The sequence below is a fragment of the Salvia hispanica genome, chromosome 4 (genome assembly GCF_029641045.1).
Source record: "Salvia hispanica isolate PSC_SH4W2 chromosome 4, Shi_PSC_v1, whole genome shotgun sequence".
Taxonomy (NCBI): Eukaryota; Viridiplantae; Streptophyta; class Magnoliopsida; order Lamiales; family Lamiaceae; genus Salvia; species Salvia hispanica.
Window position 1 is genome coordinate 57,389,022 of NC_142695.1, and position 20,642 is coordinate 57,409,663.

Here is a 20,642-nt window from a genome sequence, read left to right on the forward strand (position 1 = left end):
GTTATTTCTAAGTTATTGTAATTTTAATTTTTTAGTGTTTTTACTTTCCTTTGTAAACTATATGTTGGTATGTATTTGTTTTTTTCTAGACATGGATGTTTGTGTTTTTGTACTTTCACTCACTCTGTTTTCATAGTAGGAAAATGCTATGCTTATGCAATATTTTTCTCTAAACTATAAATAGCCAACAATATATACCCTGGGTGTTTAAGAAATTGGACTTTCTTAATAATTTTTCTTTTACTAGTCGAGTCTAACAAAAAAAAATTAATTCTTCATTTTACTAATGAGAAAATCATGTATAATTTTTAAATTCTACCAACATATTGAATTTGTTAATCATGGTCAAACAAAAAATATTTAAAAAATTTGGTTTTGAAAATAAAAAACACGTTACTCCCAATGTGTTATGTATTTTGAATAACAAAATTAATGTAGTAATGAATAATAATTAAAATGTCAAACGTAATGGGCCTAAACTGATATTGTTGAAACAAAGTCCACCAAGGGAGGTTGATCAACTTTAGCTGGGCTTAAAATGGGCCGAAAATTAATGTCACTATCTTTTAATCGTTTTTATTTCGACAATTTTAGTATAACTAGAATTCACTAACTAAACTGACACAAATTGGGTGACTTATATCACTGAATTATTGGGTGAAATTAGAGGAGGAGTGTTTTACTTTTGTCACTACCTTGGAGCAGGAATATAGAAGTGATATCTTTGGGGAGCGAGGTAAAGAATCTCTCCGGTGGTTACTTTCCATGTTGGCTTGGAAAATTCTAAATCACCTTTCAATCATCAGGTATTTTACTTGGTGCTGTACATGGTGTTGTGGAGTGCTTATTCAGAAGGTACACTGAAAATGGGATGAGTGAAGATCTTGCTTATAAGAACACAGTTGAGAGCATTACAGGGACAATATCAAAGTCCATATCAACAAAGGTTAGTCAAAGGGTTAATTTTTTTTTCTGAATCTTCGTTGCCATTAAATATTTTTGGCTCAAGACATATTGACATTACTGTTACAGGGTATGCGGTCTAAAATGCCTTAGATGCACAAGGCAAAAAGGACTTTGAGCAGTGAGATCAGGAGTGTTGTCTTGGCTGGCCGTCGATTTTATGAACGTCTTCCAGTGATTCATGTTGATGAGACCAGTTGCCTTTCATATCTCTCTAACGAATAATTATCTCTCTGCTTTTCTCCTTCAGGAAAAGGAAGGCCTCCGTGTCCTCCCTATGGGTAAAATTGACCAGACACGGATGTGGAAAGTTGGCGAGTGTGTGAGAGCTCAGCGCCCAGCAGGTGATTTGGGACCTCTTTATCCTTTCACAGCCGGAGTCTTTGTGGCACTCATGATGGCCCAGGTGTGTTCTTCGTTTCTCACCTCATATTCATTTCTCTAGTGTGAGGTCTTGAGAAAAAAGATTCAAATTTGCAGTGTGTTGTAACATTTTGCTTTTGGAAAACACAGATTGAGATCTTGAGGAAGGAGCACTCCTACCCTGAGATCATAAACGAGAGTGTGATGTTGCTGAATTTAAGGCCGGTATTGACAGGAACGATGTTGCTGATCAGTCACTTAAAGCAACATGGACGAAGAAGACGAAGGCTTGGACGCCCCAAGATTTCTCACCACACCTTCGACACCCAAGTAATTCCCTTGAATCCCATCAAAGCCGTCAAAAAAATCCATATTCTTGAAATAATTTGCTGATTAATTGTTAGAGCATGGAGTACAATTCTTTGAGATGAAGTATTTTGCAATCACACTTGCTTTGGCTTCCATTTCTTGAAATTGAAGGGAGAGAAGATATATGGCTCTTGGTGTTACTTATTTGTAGTAGATAATGTTATTAATTAATTAATTTATGTGTGTGTGCTGTGATTATTTATGTGGGAGATATGGATTAATAGCCTGCAATTTACCTAACCATATAGTTAATCGTACTTATGTGTAAACAGAGAATTGAAATTACTATATAAGTCTCACAAGCCTCTCCTCCTATCACCAATTGGTTTTAGGGTAGAACCTGGTGGATTTTTATCTAGAAGGTTACTACCTCTGTCCCTGAAAATTTGATACATATTACCATTTTGATTCGTCCCTAAAAATTTGATACACTTCACTTTTACCATTTTCGGCAATGGACCTCATATTCTACTAACTTATTCCTACTCACATTTTATTATAAAACTAATACTTTAAAAGTAGGACTCATATCCCACCAACTTTTTCAACTCACTTTCCATTACATTTCTTAAAACCCGTCAAAGTGTAGCAAATTTTGGGGGACGGAGGTAGTATTTGTTTGTTCATAATCTGTGTTACAATGAATGTCCACTATCAATATGGAAGATATTATAATATCACAAACTTATGTATGCATTGATAGCTTAGATGAAGTGTTTAATCAATGTCAAAGTGATTTATGAAACATATTTGTTTATTCAAATTGGGGCCCAGATGCTGGCTCCGCTTTTGGTTAAATTATTTAATTAATTTTATTTTGTTAAAAGCATTTTAGATCTATTGTCAAGTTTTGTTATTTACACTGTCGTAAGAAGTTGCTTTTCCATGTACTTTTCCAAAGATTGTCATTTCTCTTCCCTAGCTTATGTTTAAATGGACTTAGTGTCTGTATTCCTTGATTAGGTAGATACTCTTGAATTGTGTAGTGTGTACTCTACATGTTCATGGGCGAAACCGAGTATACATCGTACGAAATTCACCCCTTCCTATCATACGAAGCCATGATTTACAAACACACTTGCAAACTTTGATCTACGCAAAGTTGTTTTGTTTTAGTCGTGTTGTCGATTTATTTATGAATAAACTCTAACAAATGAGATTTTATATATGTAGTTTCGCATTTTGCATTCATTTGCAATCTAATTTTAGTTGCATTACACAATGAATAGCTGCTTTGTTTTATGTTCAATAGATGCCGGGAGAAGCAGAAGAAAGAAAGCTGACTGCTGATGGAAGAGAACGTCAGGTCCTAATATCTCCAACTCTTTTGAAGAGTTTTTGGCTGATTATATTGACAAAAAGGTACTACCTCCATCTCTGAAAAATAGAAACTTTTGAAATGATACGGTTTTAATGCATAATTGATCAAATATGAGAGAAGAATTGGTAAAGTAAGAGAGATAAAGAGAAAAAGCAAATAGAGTTAGCGGATTGTGGGGTCCACTTCCTAAAATAAAAAGGTTTTATTGTTAAGAGACTGCTCAAAATAGAATCGTAAATACAGTATAGTTATAGTCGATTGCAAATAGTTTTAAATGTTCTATACTACTCCCTCCGTCCCGGCTAAGATGACACATTGCTTAGCCGGCACAAGATTTTAGGAGTTATTGGTTAAAGTGTTTAATTGGAGAGAGAGAAGATGGGTGTAGGTATTAAAGTAGAGAGATGAAGATAGATGAATATTTTAATAGGAGTGAGAAAAAATGGTTGAGTGTATTAATTGAAGAGAGAAAGTTACCAAAAAAGGAAATGTGTCATCTTAACTAGGACAAACTAAAAAGGAAAATGTGTCATCTTAAGCGGGACAGAGGGAGTAGTAAGATAGTGTCCACTTTGGACATAGTCTTCACTATTTTATATAATCATAGTATGTATGATTATATATTGCGTGCAACTTTACTAATTATTTCTTGACATGGGATGTGGTTTGCACCTCAGCATGTTTGATGTTTTAAAATTGATTCGAGTACAATAAAGCTAAAATTGATTGATGATATTTAAACTTGTTTATATAAGTTGATACTGAATTGAAGGTAATGGAAACCGGAAATTGGATATGGTGTGCGGAGGGAGAAGAGAAAGAGGCCGGTAAGAAGGGGTTCGCGGAGATCCTGAAACAGATGGAGTCGGAGCTTGGCGATAAACCCTTTTTTGGCAGCAACAGCTTCGGGTTTTTGGATGTGGCTTTGATCACATATTCCCCATGGTTTCAGACCTACGAAACATGCGGAAACTTCAGCATCCAACAAGACTATCCCAAACTGAATGTATGGGTAAAGAGGTGTTTGGAGATAGAGAGTGTGTCTAAATCGTTGGCAGATCCCGACAAAGTTTACAACTACTATTTGACCCTTAAGAAAAAGCGTGATGTTTAAATTTCTATTCGTTTATCAATAAAAAAAAGGGACTAGCATTCACTAGTCTTGTGTCAATCATGATGTATTTTCCATGGGAAAATAGTTAATATATTGTTGTACAGGGGTGTGATCAATTGCTAACTTTCTTACGTTGCTAATTTGCTAACTCATCAACGCAATGTATTTACTTTAAGCCTTTCCCGTTGATAAATGTGATATGTCACGTCTCTATAATAACTTATCTTATTATCATGAACAAGCAAATTTAAACACGCAAACTATGATAGTAATATGCATTAATCCCACAAAGATCTGGTCATTGATGAGATTCCCACATTTTGTTACCTTGAAGTACTTTCCATGAAACCATATACTATGATTTAACATTGTATAGTGTGTTTTGGTTGAATCAGTCAAACTCCTCATGACCTTTTTTACTATTGAATTTATGAATTGCTACATTTTACCTTGTAATTATTGAAGAATTTCTCTCATTAATTAGTACTGAAGTCATTTATACGAAACCATAATAACATTATGTAGTGGGTTTGGTAACGCTCCATGTAACTGAAGATATATTGGGAAAATGGCTTTTAATTCTTAAGACTTAGACTCAAATCTTTGGTGGTCACTTTAACATTTGCTTTCTCTTTCACTTCATCTTTCTCTACGAAAACAACCAAAATATGCACAGATTCATGAGAGTTGACTCCAGTCTATGGTGATCACCTTTTCCAATTGTTTACTATGTATACCTATTTAAAGCGTTGGAGTTGATACAATGGAGTATCCCACAAATGCAATTCGTTTCCATACATCACTAAAGAGCTCACTATGATTTCTCAAAATATAAAAGCAGTAAAATTTGTTGTTGTTGTTGTTGTTCTTTCTAGTGTGTTTGTTTCAGGAGATGCAGCAGTGAGATGCATAGAGAGTGAGAGAGAAGCTCTCCTAACATTCAAGAATGGCCTCATCGATAACTATACTTTTGGTGTTCTCTCGTTGTGGCAAAGCAATGAATGCTGCGAGTGGTATGGTATTAAGTGCAGCAACATCACTGGCCATGTCACCACCCTCCAGCTTCGTGGTTTTGAATTCCATGAATTGCAAGGTGAGCTTCGTTCTTCGTTGGTGGAGTTGCATCATTTAAATTCTCTTGACCTTAGAGGAATTGATTTTAGAGGCATTCGGATCCCAGAATTCATTGGTTCCATGAAACAATTACAACACTTGTCTCTTAGCAGTTGTAACTTTTCTGGAAGCATTTCTCCTCAGTTAGGAAACCTTACCGACCTACGCTCACTTTGCCTTAGTGAGAATGATTTTGGAGGAACTCCGATCCCAGAATTCATTGGTTCAATGAAACAATTACAACAATTGTCTCTTATGGATTGTTACCTTACTGGTACAATTCCAACTCAGTTAGGGAACCTTACCAATCTACACACACTTGATCTCTCCTGGAACTCTCTGTCTTCTATATCTCTTTTGCTGAATGGTTCTGTATGGGAATCAATCAAAATATTGGACTTGTCTTATAATAATCTCAGTGGATCAATCCCAGGCCTAAGAGCATTTCCTTCATTGACAGAACTGAGCCTTTCCAGAAACAACTTTACAGGCTCCATTCCTATAAGTATTTGCCAACTCTCCAAGCTTCAATTTCTATATCTTTCTTATAATTCTTTGGAAGGTTCAGTTCCTCCAAGCATTGGCCAACTATCTAAGCTTCAAATTCTAGATCTTTCTTATAATTCTTTGGAAGGTTCAGTTCCTCCAAGCATTGGCCAACTATCTAAGCTTCAAATTCTAGATCTTTCTTATAATTCTTTGGAAGGTTCAGTTCCCCCAAGTATTGGCCAACTCTCCGAGCTTCAAAGTCTATATCTTTCTTATAATTCTATGGAAGGTATCATCTCTGAATCCCACTTCATCAAGCTTGATAAGTTAAAAACACTAGATTTATCCTTCAATTCATTATTGATGTTGGATTTTGCCCCTGACTGGAGTCCTCCTTTTCAATTGGGTAATATATATTTAGCCGGGTGCAATGTGGGCCCATTTCCCAAATGGATTCAAACTCAGATGAATTTGCCATACCTTGATCTCGGTGGTGCCAATATAAAAGATGAAGTGCCAAGATGGTTGTCAAATTTGTCATCTTCATTAGAGTACTTGTATCTCTCCAACAATCAAATAAGTGGTACAATTCCGAACCTCTCATCCATGTCATTTCAATATATGGATCTTAGTTACAATCAATTCTCAGGTCATATACCACCATTTCCTGTCAATGCCTCTATTATTGTATTGAGTGGAAATATGCTCTCCGGTTCAATTTCATCTATTTGCAAAACTCGCCAAGAGAGCCTTCGCTACCTCGACCTCTCCAATAATCACTTGGAAGGGGAGGTTCCCAGCTGCTGGGAGAAAATGCCCAACTTGTACATCCTTAATTTGTCTAACAATAGTTTTTCTGGTGAAATTCCTCTCACTTTGGGCTATTTACATGATCTCACTATGCTACAAATGCATGGTAATAATTTATCTGGTGACTTGCCTAGTAGTTTAAGACTTTGCCAGGGATTGGCATTAATTGATGTTGGAGGGAACAAGTTAAAAGGAGAGATCCCCACTTGGATTGGCCAGTTGTATGGAATGCTCTTTCTAAACCTTCGGGGAAATAAATTATATGGAAGTATTCCTCCCGAGATATGCGATCTTACTTATATTCAAGTTCTAGATTTGTCCCTAAACAATCTATCTTGGATAATACCCGATTGCTTCAATAATTTTAGTGTCTTGTCGGGTGAGGATGAGCTCTTAAGTGCGCGTCAGTATGAAAATATTTTTGGTAAAACATTTCTGAGCTATCGGACCACCATATTTGGATCTGGATATTCATCATTTCAATGGAAAGGTAAGGAATATGAGTATTGGGATAATCTCGCGCTTCTCAAACTCATTGATTTTTCGAGCAATAGATTGAGCGGAAACATTCCTAAATCATTTTCCACAATGAGGGGATTAAGATCCTTGAATCTATCAGGAAATAGTTTAACAGGATATATAATTCCTGATATTGGTAATATGGAGGTGCTAGATTCTCTTGATCTATCGCATAACCAACTCTCTGGTAAGATACCTACAAGTTTAGGTGAGATAAACACTCTCAGTTTTCTTGATTTGTCGAACAACAGTTTGTCTGGAAAAATTCCAACCAGTACTCAACTTCAAAGCTTCAGTGCATTGTCTTATGCCGAGAATGATGGACTTTGTGGCGACCCTCTGCCAGTGTGCCCGGAAGATAGCTTGAGGCCATCCACCACTGATCCAAGAGAAAACATGAATGAGAACGACGGCAACATCTTCCCATTTATGCAAGAAGTTGGGATATCAATGGGCTTTGGTTTTATCTTTGGATTTTGGGGAGTTATTGGTTCATTCATTTTGAAGAAATCGTGGAGAATTGCATTCTTCAACTTGTTGGATGCTGCTGGAGATTGGTTCTACGTTAGGATTGTTGTGTTTGTATCCAAATGGAGATGAAGCTGAAACGCAGGTAATGTGAGTTTCATTTATTCAAATTTGTTATATTCACATTACTTCTGAAATAGTGCAATCAAATATCATTTTGAAGAATTACTATAATGTCCTCATTTTTTCAGCGGTGAAACTGCACGCTCTAGAGTTGAATCAAGGTGCACAAAGTCATGGCTAGTGATCTTTCTATGTTAATGTAATTTGAATTATTTTCTTCTCATTTATGTAAGGGTCTACGTAATTTTACTATGTTTTCAGTCTTTTTACCTTCATTTGTAACCTTATGTTGATGTGTCTTTGTTTCAAATAAATTTAGTTCTTGTTTCAAATAAATTTAGTTATACACAAACAGCATGTACTTAAACTTTCCCAATAATCATATAAAGCAAGTAGAATCATCCTATTTTTATATATTGATTTTATAATAAAATGTGAGTGGAATGAGTGAGTGGAATGTAAAGTCCACTTACTATTATATATATATATATATATATATATATATATATTAAAAATAAAATGAGATATTTATTGGCGGACGGATGAAAAAGAAAAAATGACACATATAATGAAAGACATAAAAGAACACAATAATCAAGAACTAACCTTGTTTACAAAAAAGCAAAGCGCAACTAAAAAAAAGTGAGATATTCTATTGAACTCAGATTGCTTATTCTACTTTTGAATTTGAAAAAAAGAATTGTTTATCTATGTTTTGAAAAAAATATGTTTCCCAAAATGATACTAATTCATAAAACAACAAACAATCCGAGGGTGGTAAAATTCAGCTGGGCTAAAGATGGGCCATATATTGGGCCTCAGAAGTATACATGGGCTTTCTACATATAAACGTGCAAATTACCATAAATTAGTTTAGCCACTTTTAATTTTCTAGTATATTTTTAAATCATTTACTCATCTCTTACTTTATTCACTTTCTATTCTTTTTTCTACTTTTTCTTCTAACTTACCTTTTTTTATTTATCTTCTTAACACACTAAATAATATTTTCTTAAACTCTGTATCTAAAAGTTTCACTTCATGTATTTTTGTGATCCATTTCCCAAGAATTTACCCAATTTGTAGGTGATTGATCTAATATTTTTGTGAAGTAGATTTTCTATTGTGTCAATAATGGCAACCCAACAACAAATAAAGAAACTAAGATGAACAAAGAAGGAAATAACATTGGATAGGGTGGAAATTGGGATACATAGTCATTGATGAAGCAAGCTAAGGCACTTACAACATAACTAACATGCATCCATGGCTAGATCTTCAAGGGAACCACAAACCTCAAAGCATACCTCTACTTGGTCCATGCTTGAACTAGCAATTGATGGAAACCCCATGCTTGAACTAGCAATTGATGGATTCAAGCAACCTAAATCTAGGAATTGGATAGAAACCCTCTCCAAGAGGAAACAAAGCTCTCAAGCATCTAATTTCATCAAAATCTAAAGAAAAGAAATGACATCAAGAGGTATTTATACTATGGGTCCAAAAATAGAAGGTTGGCCCACAAAATCTAAAAATTCGGCATAATCGCCCGGTCGGGCGTTTTTCACATGCCAAAATGCCCGGCCTGGGCGTTTTCTCTGTCCTCGGGCGTTTTGCACAATAAAAACGCCCGGCCGGGCGTTTTTCCCGAAGCTCCCGGCCTTCTCTGCGCGACTTCCGTAAAACCGCCATAACTCCCTCATTCGGACTCCGATTGGGATGTGCAAGATACCCACGCGAAGCCGTTTCCAAGACGAAGACAATGGTGGCAGTTTCATAGCTTTCGGATATCATCTCAATAGGACGGTTTTCGGTTGAATCCAGCTATAGTTGAAATCCTTGACGCACGGCCTCCATGATCGTATCATCCTCCCCTTCTTGGAAAGGATTTGTCCTCAAATCCGAGCCTTCTCTATTCATCGCACCCTCGGGAGGCCCTCTAGCTTTATTGGATCCTTGGAACGTCTTCTCTTTCATCCTTGGGCCCCAATCAACCCATGGTTCACGCCGAAGGGAGGACCCTTGACGTCGAGCACCCGTGGTCATATCACTTCTTAACACACTAAATAATATTTTCTTAAACTCTGTATCTAAAAGTTTCGCTTCAACTATGAGCTAGGGAACGGAATGAGTATTGTTCTGTATTGGCTTGGCCGCATATATATTTTTCCTTGTATTTTTTGCAATTATTGAAGTTATTTCTCCATTTAGTGATGAAGAGTTATCAGCAATCCGGTGTCTTGCCATGTCATATAGAAAATTTATATAAAAAAATGAAATAGTATTATAGTAGTCTCCATCGACCCATGGTCTCAATTCCTATTTATTACAACCAACAATGAGATTAATTGGTGGATAAATATTTGTTTAAAATTATACTTAATATTTTTTTACATTATATTAAAAACTTATAAAAATTATAGCAAAATTCATAATTTTCATCCTGTATAAATAGACTGTATCTGCTTTAGAAAATCTCATCTTTCCACATAATTTGTTGTTTTTATAAATCTTATTGTGCAATAATAAATATTTCTATCATATTACATTTTGAATACTACATATGATTCGGCCACATATGTTTTTTGTCATATTTTGAAATGATTGAATAATAATTTTTTATCTTCATTTATTAATTTGAAGAAAACCATGAACTAAAATTATGTAGTGTCATGTGCATGTAGGTAACCAGTATTTGAAATGCTAGGCATAGTTTTCCAAGTGAAACGTGTTTTGTCATTTCTTAGTGTGAAAGTGAGAATTTGTAATGTGAAGCATGTCTTGGGCTATTTAAACCCACCAACTTGATATTTGTCATTATTCTTATTGTAGTTTTCAAATTACCTTCAATTATTGAAAGTTGTGAATTTGCAATTGATTGCAAATTTTCTTGGAATGACTATATCGAGAATTGGAAGAGGGAGATGACATTCCAATTGAGATGCTTACATCGTAGCATATGTTAACGTTGGGATCTTGATTTGAAGTATAAATAAAACTTCTTAGTACTTTCTCTATTCCAAGATAAGTGAACACAAACTTTTCGGCACGAGATTTAAATAAATGGAGTTTTGTTAGTAAAGTGGAAAGTGAATAAAGTAAGAGAGTCAATAGAGTAGAGAGAAAAAGAAAAAGAGAGAATACCAAAAAAGGAAATAGCTCTCATTTATCTTGGTCGTCCCAAAAACAAATGTGAGTCGCTTATCTTGGGACGGAGAGAGTATAACTTAATTTTGGGAAAAGATGATATGTCATATTTCGACACATTATGTCACCATTTCAACGTAGTGAAATTTCGAAAATAAAACATGGATACAAGTTAAAAGAATTTGGGATATAATTCTTACATTGGCATATTCATATCATTGTATTGGCATTTTTAATATAATGTGTTAATTTGTTATCAAAGTTATCACATTAAGCTAGTTATCATTTTATTAAACCATGTGATTAGATGCACTTATTTCTTGAAAAATATCCCTATACTTATTTTAAAATAAAAAAAATAGCTCAACTATGAGAAAATGGAGGGAGCAATAAAATAAATGGTTCATTCGATGCACGGCGGATCCAGGTGGGGTCGCCTGGGGTCGGCCGACCCCACCAACCCCTCCGGAGTGCCGCTGGAGCACTTCTTTGATCGGCCCTTCGACCCCGCGACGCCCGTGCCTCCGACCCTGTTCCACGTAGAGAGAGCTGACAAGGCTGAGCAAGAAATGAGAAATTGAGGCAGCGGCAACGGCAAATGAAGAGAGGGATTAGATATGCTGTTCAGTTTTTGGCTTTTTGCTTTCAAGAAGAAAGAAATGGTATGGTGGGGGAGGAGAGAGAGATCGAGATCCAATAATCGAGAATTCAAACACTACTTTCTATATTTACTATATTTACATATTTAAATTAGCTTAGCTGGCAATAAGAAAAATTGATACATATCCTATTTAATATAGTGTCATATCTTGATTATTTCTAATTTTAAAATGAAGTTTCAAATTTTATTGCGTTATTTTTATTACTCCAAATAAGCCTAAGTAAAATTTGTTGATAATGATTTTAGCAAATTTATTATAATATCTCTAGATTTTTCTAAATTTAGTTCTATAATTTAACATTTCAACCATATTATTCACATCATAATTATTTTTAAATTTTATTTAAACTATTTAAATTATACTCTTTTATGTCAAGGAAAAAGTTGTTGACGTATTAATTGGAGAGAGAAAGTTTCCAATAAGAAAATGTGTCATCTTAATTGGGACAAACTAAAAAGGAAAACGTGTTATCTTAAGGTGGGCGGAAGGAGTATTTTTATAAAACAAATATTTATTTTAATATTATTTTTATTATTTATTTTGACCCCACGATATTTAACTCGTGGATCCGCCATTGCTTCAGGAAACAACCCCTTAACAAGGAGATAAGAATCGTAAATTAACTGCAAGCTTCAGCTTATTCCTTTCGCTTTTTAGTGATTTTCTCTAAATATCTTTAATTTCCTACCAAAAATCAATTTTTTTCATTTCAAATAAAATGGATCAAATCGTGGCAAACGTTCATTTCATATTGTTAATTTCAGAGGAGCTTAATAACTCTATTTGCTAATGTTTTCTAGGTTGTAATTTACATATTTGTCGTTTTAATAGCAATAATATTCCCCCTCTCAGATAATGATTGCCACACAGACATCTACTATTTGCGTAGTGCTTGTAGGGCCAAATTTTGAAATTATATATATATGCAATTTATAAAATCGATATCGTTAATGTAGAATGCCGGTTATATTGGAAATTTAATACTTCATCCGTTTCGTCATAGTTGAGTCATTTTATCATTTCAGGAAGTTTCTTTATACTTGAGTCATTTTTATATTTGGTAACTTTTTTCTCTTTCTTACTTTATTCTCTCTACTTTATTCTCTCTACTTTATTTACTTTATACTTTATTATCTCAACCTTTTCCTCTCTCTTACTTTTTTATCTATTTATTTAACACACCCAACATTCATTTATAAAACTCCGTACCGAAAAGTTCTGCCTCAACTATAGCGAAACGGAGGGAGTATTAAAATAGTTAAACAACACATTACTCGTAGATATTATTTTATTAACAACTTATATATCATTACACTATATTAATAATAATATGAAGCTCATTCGTCACTAGCATTATTTATACTATCATTTATCCCTTTATTCTTTGCTTTAACAATTATACATTAAAACTCGTATTGAACTAAATATTTATACTTTCCAGGTTAATCTTTAATCTTGTACTCTATTTTGTATTTATTCCACTGTCTCTCAAAATAGTTTACTTTTCCTTTTAAAGTCTGTTTCCTGAGATTCCACTTTCATATTGGATAATTACATTATCAAAGAATAAAGTACGGGGTATAACATTTCCAATAGAAACTACTTCTTCCGTTTCATACTAGTGGAAGCATTTCTTTTCAACATGATAATTTAAAAAAAAGTTTGTAATGTATTAAATAAAAGATAATAAAATAGGAGAGGGGAAAAAGTAGAGAAAATAAAGTAAAAGAGAGGAAAAAATAAGTGAAAAGAAATATGTTGTATTACTCCACTACTATGGTGTAACACCCCAATTTTTATTTGTTCTTTAAGACGTCATTTGTTCTTTTAAACCCAAACTCTTTATACGTTTGAGGGAACTTGATTTACGGCCAATGAAAAAGATGCGAATGGAAACAGATATGCGACATAGACGTTGGAAAATAGAATTTGCTTTTTGGGCCAAACAATTATTGTTTCGTAGCCCAATTGTTTATACGAATTGAAGTCATTTGATAAATCAAAATAAATTCTTTGGAGCCCAAACTTAACTCAAAATTCTTCCACTCTCAAAACCCACGGTCCACACTACTTCACTATATCTCCATCACCACAAAAATCTCAACCGCCATCTGAATCAGTTTCTATCAATGCAGATTTTATATCTATATACTCCGTCTTCTACTCCTCAGTCACATTCTTCTCCATTTATTCAAAATCTGAGAAAAGAAGTTTAGAGAAAATCGTGAGTTATTCAAGAAGCTTCCTGCAATTGCAAATTTGTATTATCCAATAAAAGGTATAGCCATTCAATTCAATTCAATGAAACTTATCGCTGGGTATTGATTCCATAGCACAATTTTCTCGATATCATAGTTTGAAGGAGAAACGAGAGAGATTTGTTTTCAAGTCCTCGTGCTGCTAGCAATTTCTTTCTGCCAATTAAAGGTATATCCTCTGTTATTTATGAATCTTCCATGTTTTATCCCATGGCATATTCATTCACGGTAGTTTCATCATAAGCATGGGAACAAATTAAAAATCCTTCCTTTCGCTTCCTTAAGATTAAAGTTTTAATCTTTTCACTCTCAGTGCTTGAAAACAAAATTTAAATTGGTCAATTAGAATTTAACAAAAGTTAAGAATGGGAAAGGGGAGAGAGAGCTTACTCGTTGTAAGAAACGGATCTGCCGACGGAAGAGCTGGTAGTTGCTGGATTGCAATGCGTTGGCGGAGACGGCCAGTAGCAGCGACGCTGCCCGACGGAGCGCTGGCCGTCTGGAGCGGCGGCGAGGCAGTTCCAACTCGGTTGAACGGCGGCTGCCGTGAACTCGGCAGTGGTGAACGGAAACAACAAATGGTGAGAGAGAGAAAGTTTGTGCGTTGTTTTGGAATCGGTAGTTTTTGTTTTGGGACTTTAAAATTAGGAGATAGGAATCAGGATTTAGTCCTCTACAATTTGGGAATGAGTTTGATCTTTTTGAATTTTGAAGAGAGTATATACGTGTATTGGTTGGGAGTATAGTACGTATTTCTTTTTTTTTTTTTTTTTATTTTATATGATTTGTTTGGGCAAGTGAATTGTTTGCTAATTACTATTGGATTTTGTTTGGGCCAATTTAATAGTACTTGTTTAGTTTGGGGTTTTTATTAATTATTTTGGGCAGTTTACTTGGCAATGAATTAAATCAGAAAAATATGAGAACGTTATATATTTCTGTGTGTTTTCTATATGAAAGAACGAAGAATGATTTGAACACACGCACGTAGGATGCATGCATCGCTTTAAATTAATTTGTATTGCAAAGTCTAATTTTTTGTATACCATGTTATTTCGAAAAGGGTGATCTTTTGTACGTCGTTTGATGTTGGAATGGAGAGGTGATTGAGGAGTTAAGCTTGTGAGGTGGGCTTTTTTTTTAAAATAAGGACTATGTCCTAAGCATGTTATTTTTGAAATGATGGAAGATATGTTTGTCATGCCATATTTTCTTTTTGTGATGCTGTGGGACCTATCTGAAGTGGCTTTTGCCATGTATGGTTAACGAATTCGGGTCTGACTAGGGAGTGAGTCCCTACTCAGGCTGGTGTACACCCAGTAGATCGTGTGCTATCTCTTTGAGTTGGCCGGTCTAGTGACTTGGAATGTGGCCACATTCCTTGTCATGTAGTTCAGATATGGTATGGTGATGTTGATGATGTTGAGGTTGATGGTGATGATGATGTTGGTGAAATGTTTTAGTGACTCGGGCCCTTTCAAAGTTAAAACCTCGAGGTCACTCGTTAATGGCATGATAAATAATTTTTATAAAAATGTTTTCAGCATGAGTCCACTGAGTGCATCAAGTACTCAGCCCTGCATTTGTTTTAAAAAAAAATGTGCAGGTTGAGCTGTGACGAGCGCGGTGGGTGTTGAGCAGAACTGGTGAAGATTTGTGTTTGCTGTTGAATGTTCTGAATATATTATGTCTTCATACATAGTATTATTCTTCTCTCGAATGCTTCCGCTGAATGTTGTTTCTTTCGAAATCTTGTATTGTGGAGATAATATTTATTTGAGTTGTTGATTATTGAAATACTCTGATTTGAGCTATTCCCATTTATATTTAAGCTTTGGTCAAGTTTTCGTTGTTTTCCCCTTTCTTTCCCGCTTCTTCAACCCTCCCCTGGTTGCGATTCACCGTGTTTTCTATCCTTAGAAAATGCGGGCGTGACATATGGGACGTACCAAAATGAAATAAATGACTCCACTACTATGAAACGGAGGGTGTATAATACATACGGTGATTATCGTGAAAAACTGTGTCGGCTACAAAAGAACCCCCGATATATTTATGCATTTATCCTTACATTACAAATATAATTATTTAATGATCTTAAATAATTTTTATACATAAATTTATGGTAAAATTATGGAGACTATAAAAATGAATAAATGGAGAATGAATATATTTATATCATATAGATGAAGAATATGTATATAAATGGAAACAATAAGCATAATAAATTGGTGATCTGCCATCTGCCCGTATAAATTAAAAAAAAAAAGAAAAGACTTTTAATTCGTGAGAGTTGCCTCCAGTCTTTTGTGATCACTTTTTCTAATTGCTTTACTATCTGTCTTTTTCGTTGATTTCGAACCCAATTCTTACGCTACATTACACTGTCTAATCATGCATTATGTCCAAATATTTTTTAGAAATTGTATCAATTTTATGTTTACCTCTATTTAAAGCGTTGGAGTTGATACAATGGAGTATCCCACAAATACAATTCATTTCCATCCATCACAAAAGAGACTATGATTTCTAAAAAAATAATAGCAATCAAATTTGTTTTTGTTGTTCTTTCCTGTTTGTTTGTTTCAAGAGATGCAAAAGCAAAAGTGAGATGCATAGAGAGTGAGAGGGAAGCTCTTCTAACCTTCAAGAATGGCCTCATCGATAAGAATGGTATTCTCTCTTCTTGGCAAAGTGACGAATGCTGCAAATGGCACGGTGTTGAGTGCAACAACACCACTGGCCATGTTATCACCCTCCAGATTGATGGTGTGGTTGATATGGATTATGTTGGTGAATTGCAAGGTGAGGTTCGTTCTTCATTGCTTGAGTTGCATCATTTAAACTATCTTGACCTTACTCAGATCAATTTTGGAGGCGTTCTAATCCCAGAATTCATTGGTTCCATGAAACAATTACAACACTTGTATCTTAATAGTTGTAACTTTTCTAGGACTATTCCTCCCCAGTTAGGGAACCTTACCAACCTACGAACACTTGACCTCAGTTGGAATGATTTTGGAGGCATTCCAATCCCAGAATTCATTGGCTCCATGAAACAATTACAACACTTGTATCTTAATGGTTGTAACTTTTCTAGGAGCATTCCTTCTCAGTTAAGGAACCTTACCAACCTACGCGCACTCTATATCTCGCAAAATTCTTTGAGTTCCATATCTCCTTTTGTGTTTGGTTCCATATTTGGATCACTTGAAACATTGCACTTGTCTGATAATCAATTCACTGGTTTAATGCCAAGCCTGAGAGTGTTTCCTTCATTAATAAAACTGGACCTTTCAAAAAATAACTTTACAGGCACTGTTCCTCTAAGTATTGGCCAACTCTCCAAGCTTCAACTTCTAGATCTTTCTCATAATTCTTTGGAAGGTTTAGTTCCTCCAAGTATTGGCCAACTCTCCGAGCTTCAACATCTAGATCTTTCTCATAATTCTTTGGAAGGTTTAGTCTCTGAATCCCACTTCTCTAAGCTTTATAAGCTGAAGTCACTAGATCTATCATTCAATCCATTATTGATGTTGGATACTTCCCTTAATTGGAGTCCTCCATTTCAGTTGAAGTATATATATTTAGTCAGGTGCAATGTGGGCCAATTTCCAAAATGGATTCAAACTCAGATGAACTTGTCTTACCTTGATCTCAGTGGTGCCAATATAACAGATGAAGCCCCAATATGGTTGTGGAATATGTCTTCTTCATTACATTACTTATATCTTTCCCAGAATCAAATAAGTGGTGCAGTTCCAAATATCTCATCCATGTCCATTTGGTTTATGGATCTTAGTTACAATCAATTCTCGGGTCATATACCACCATTTCCTGTCAATGCACCTGTTATTTCACTAAGTGGAAATATGTTCTCCGGATCAATACTCCTCTGGAGAGTCTTAACTACCTTGACCTCTCCAATAATCAGTTGAACGGGGAGGTTCCCAACTGCTGGGAGAAAATGTTCGACTTGGAGGTTTGCCATTTCTTAGCACACTACGAATGCATGATAATAATTTATCGGGTGAATTGCCTAACAGTTTGAGATTTTCCCAGAGTTTAAGTGTCATTGACGTTGAAGGAAACAAGCTGACAGGAGAGATCCCCATTTAGATTGGCCAGCTGTATGAATTGTTCTTTCTAAACCTTCGTGGAAATAGATTGCATGGAAGTATTCCTCCCGAAATATGCAATCTTACTCATATTCAAGTTCTGGATTTGTCTATAAATAATCTATCTTGGATAATTCCTGATTGCTTCAATAATTTCACTGTCTTGTCGAGTGAGGATGTGCCATTAGATGCTCATCAATCTGAATTTCGTTTTGGTTCAATAATAATTGTTGACTTACGGCCCATATATTTTGCACCTCATATTGAGCGCCATGGATCATCATTACATTGGAAAGGTAAGGAACATGAGTATTGGGAAAATATCAGGTTTCTCAAACTCATTGATTTTTCGAGCAATAGATTGACCGGAAACATTCCCAAATCATTTTCCACTATGAGAGGACTGATATCCTTGAATTTGTCAAGAAATAGTTTGACCGGGCATATAATTCCAGATATTGGTAATATGCATATGCTAGATTCTCTTGATCTATCTCATAACCAACTCTTAGGCAAGATACCTACAAGTTTGGCGGAAATACACACTCTTGGTTTTCTTGATCTGTCGAACAACAATTTGTCCGGAAAAATCCCAACGGGTACTCAACTGCAGGGCTTCAATGCATCGTCTTACGCTGATAATGATGGACTATGTGGCGACCCTCTGCCAAACTGCCCCACCAATAATCCATGGGAAAACATGAATGAGAAAGATGGCAACAACTTCTCATTTATGCAAGAAGTTGGCATATCAATGGGCTTTGGTTTTATCTTTGGATTTTGGGGAGTTATTGGTTCATTCATACTGAAGAAGTCATGGAGAATTGCATTCTTCAACTTCTTTGATGCTGCTGGAGATTGGTTCTACGTTAGGATTGTTGTGTTCGTATCCAAATGGAGATGAAGATGAAATGCAGGTAATGTTTTCTTGCGCTTAAATAAAGTTTCCGTCTAATTTTTGCAAATAACATAAAATTTACTCCAACTTTCACATTACTTTTACAATATTACAATCGAGATTTGATCATTGGATTCATAACATCCCCATTTTTTTCAGCGGTGAAAGTTGAAACTGCGCGCATTGGTGTTCAATTAAGGTGAACGAAGCTCAGGACCGGTGATCTTTCCAAGTTATTGTAGTAATTTTGTTGTTTTTATCATCTCTTTTTGTGTGAATTGTGTCAATCTTATTTCACCTTATTTCAGTTATTTTTCCTTTGGTTTGTTAACTTTATTTTGGTGTGTATTTGTTTTCTTCTATAAATGAATGTTTGTGTTTTTATAATTTTAGCACTTTGTTTGCATAGTAGGAAAATGCTATGCATATGCGCTATAATTAGTGTTTAGTATAAGTCTAATATAGAGTTTCTGATAAATAAATAAACAACATTTTGAAATATCCGTGCCAATCCACATGCTACCACTACTAAATTTAATTAATTTGAGTGTAAAAGAAAAGTCAATCGAACCTAAATATAGCATGGGCCAAAATCATGTTAAGCAATAAAACCATGGGCCAATTTGGTTGCTTTAATAAATCAGCCCAATACGTTATTGGGCTATGATACTTTCATTTTGTTAGATTTTGTCCATTAAATTATACTCATTCTATCCATAAAATATATTCCTTTTCTATTTTAATCCTTTCCATAAAAATTAGTCTTACTTCTATTTATATTATATAAAAATAATTTGATTTACAGATACGAGCACAATTAACAAGCATATCTCCCACGTCTTATTATTTAGTCTATTATTAATCCATCATATCTTCCATATATTATTTTCTTGTTAAGTAAGTCGAAAGTAATTCTATTATAAATAGGAGTTCATTCAAACTAATGAGTATATGAATTTATATTAATATCCGTTAACCACAAAGCTCTGGTCTGGTATACGAATCCCACATTTTGTTATACTTTTATAATTTTAATAAAAGGAACAATGACATATTAATATTCTTATACGTATAATATTTTTAAATATTATACTCTATATTATTATTTGGTGCTTCTAACGTTCAACTATTTGTTTTCTTATTCAATAAAGGGTTCAAATTTCACCAACTGCTGGGAGACTTTCGGCCTTAATCTGCAAGTCCATCAAGCAAGATTAATGATTCCGCTGAAGGTGGATTCGAAACACCTGTGGTCAAACCAAAAATAAATAAAGCTATGCAGTCATGATTGAATGATTGATATAGAAATATACTTTTATAAATTTTAATAAAGGGAATAATAATAAATTAGTAGTCTTATTGAATATTAAAATTTTTATTATTTTACTATTTCTTTGTGCTTCTTATAGACTGAGATAATGATTTGATTAAAAACAGTATTTAAATCAAATTTAAACAATATTCGAGCACCGAATTAGTGCTACAATTTAGCTGGGCCATTCACTCAAACAGGGTGACTCAAATTCCTGAATAGTTTGGGTTTAGTAGATAAACGTTTATACTAATTGTGTTTTTTTTATGGTTAAAAGAATAAGGTTTGTGTCTCGGTGGAATATGAATTGAACCCGTGAACATTAACCACTTTACCACTTTAACAAGTTGCATGATTGCTAAAATTAATTAAATCCAAAATTAATTTTTATAAATACAAAAAATTAGTATACTAAATTTATAACAAAATATGACCTGACAAAACTAATTGTAGGACAAAATTTATAAAATGACTTTTAATTCTTGAAAGTTGACTCAAGTCTTCGATGCCCACTTTTCCACTTGATTTCTCTTTCACTTCGTCTTTCTAATTTAAAGCAAGACTAATATGCTTGAAAAAGTTTTCCTAGTGAAAC

General features: G+C 34.5%; 2 protein-coding genes, 2 long non-coding RNA genes and 1 pseudogene across 4 annotated transcripts; all 5 read left to right on the plus strand.

Moving 5' to 3' along the window:
- Positions 1-667: 667 nt before the first annotated feature.
- LOC148929647 (uncharacterized) lies at positions 668-4,187 on the plus strand. Its single transcript, XM_089069577.1, has 6 exons — positions 668-736; positions 807-946; positions 1,033-1,369; positions 1,477-1,656; positions 2,948-3,057; positions 3,789-4,187. The coding sequence occupies exons 3-6, from the start codon at positions 1,145-1,147 to the stop codon at positions 3,790-3,792; spliced, it is 519 nt and encodes a 172-aa protein (XP_088925703.1). The 5' UTR covers positions 668-736; positions 807-946; positions 1,033-1,144; the 3' UTR covers positions 3,793-4,187.
- On the plus strand, positions 3,792-4,130 carry LOC148929648 (putative glutathione S-transferase parA pseudogene; annotated as a pseudogene).
- Positions 4,188-4,946: 759 nt separating the features above from the next.
- Positions 4,947-7,661, plus strand: LOC125195522 (receptor-like protein EIX2). The gene has a single exon (XM_048093661.1). It carries the CDS (start codon positions 4,947-4,949, stop codon positions 7,659-7,661), a length of 2,715 nt encoding a protein of 904 aa, XP_047949618.1.
- Positions 7,662-13,552: 5,891 nt separating this feature from the next.
- On the plus strand, positions 13,553-15,533 carry LOC125193854 (uncharacterized). Its single transcript, XR_007171649.2, has 4 exons — positions 13,553-13,739; positions 13,817-13,888; positions 14,783-14,846; positions 15,326-15,533. It is a non-coding gene; the product is annotated as an uncharacterized LOC125193854 (long non-coding RNA).
- Positions 15,534-18,176: 2,643 nt separating this feature from the next.
- LOC125191926 (uncharacterized) lies at positions 18,177-19,127 on the plus strand. Its single transcript, XR_007171276.2, has 2 exons — positions 18,177-18,754; positions 18,895-19,127. It is a non-coding gene; the product is annotated as an uncharacterized LOC125191926 (long non-coding RNA).
- Positions 19,128-20,642: the final 1,515 nt, after the last annotated feature.

Coding starts and splice junctions, on each gene's coding strand:
- LOC148929647 (XM_089069577.1), top strand. CDS start 1,145: ATGTTGATGAGACCAGTTGCCTTTCATATCTCTCTAACGAATAATTAT. Junction 1,370..1,476: donor TGGCACTCATGATGGCCCAG/GTGTGTTCTTCG, acceptor TGGAAAACACAG/ATTGAGATCTTGAGGAAGGA. Junction 1,657..2,947: donor ACCACACCTTCGACACCCAA/GTAATTCCCTTG, acceptor TATGTTCAATAG/ATGCCGGGAGAAGCAGAAGA.
- LOC125195522 (XM_048093661.1), top strand. CDS start 4,947: ATGATTTCTCAAAATATAAAAGCAGTAAAATTTGTTGTTGTTGTTGTT.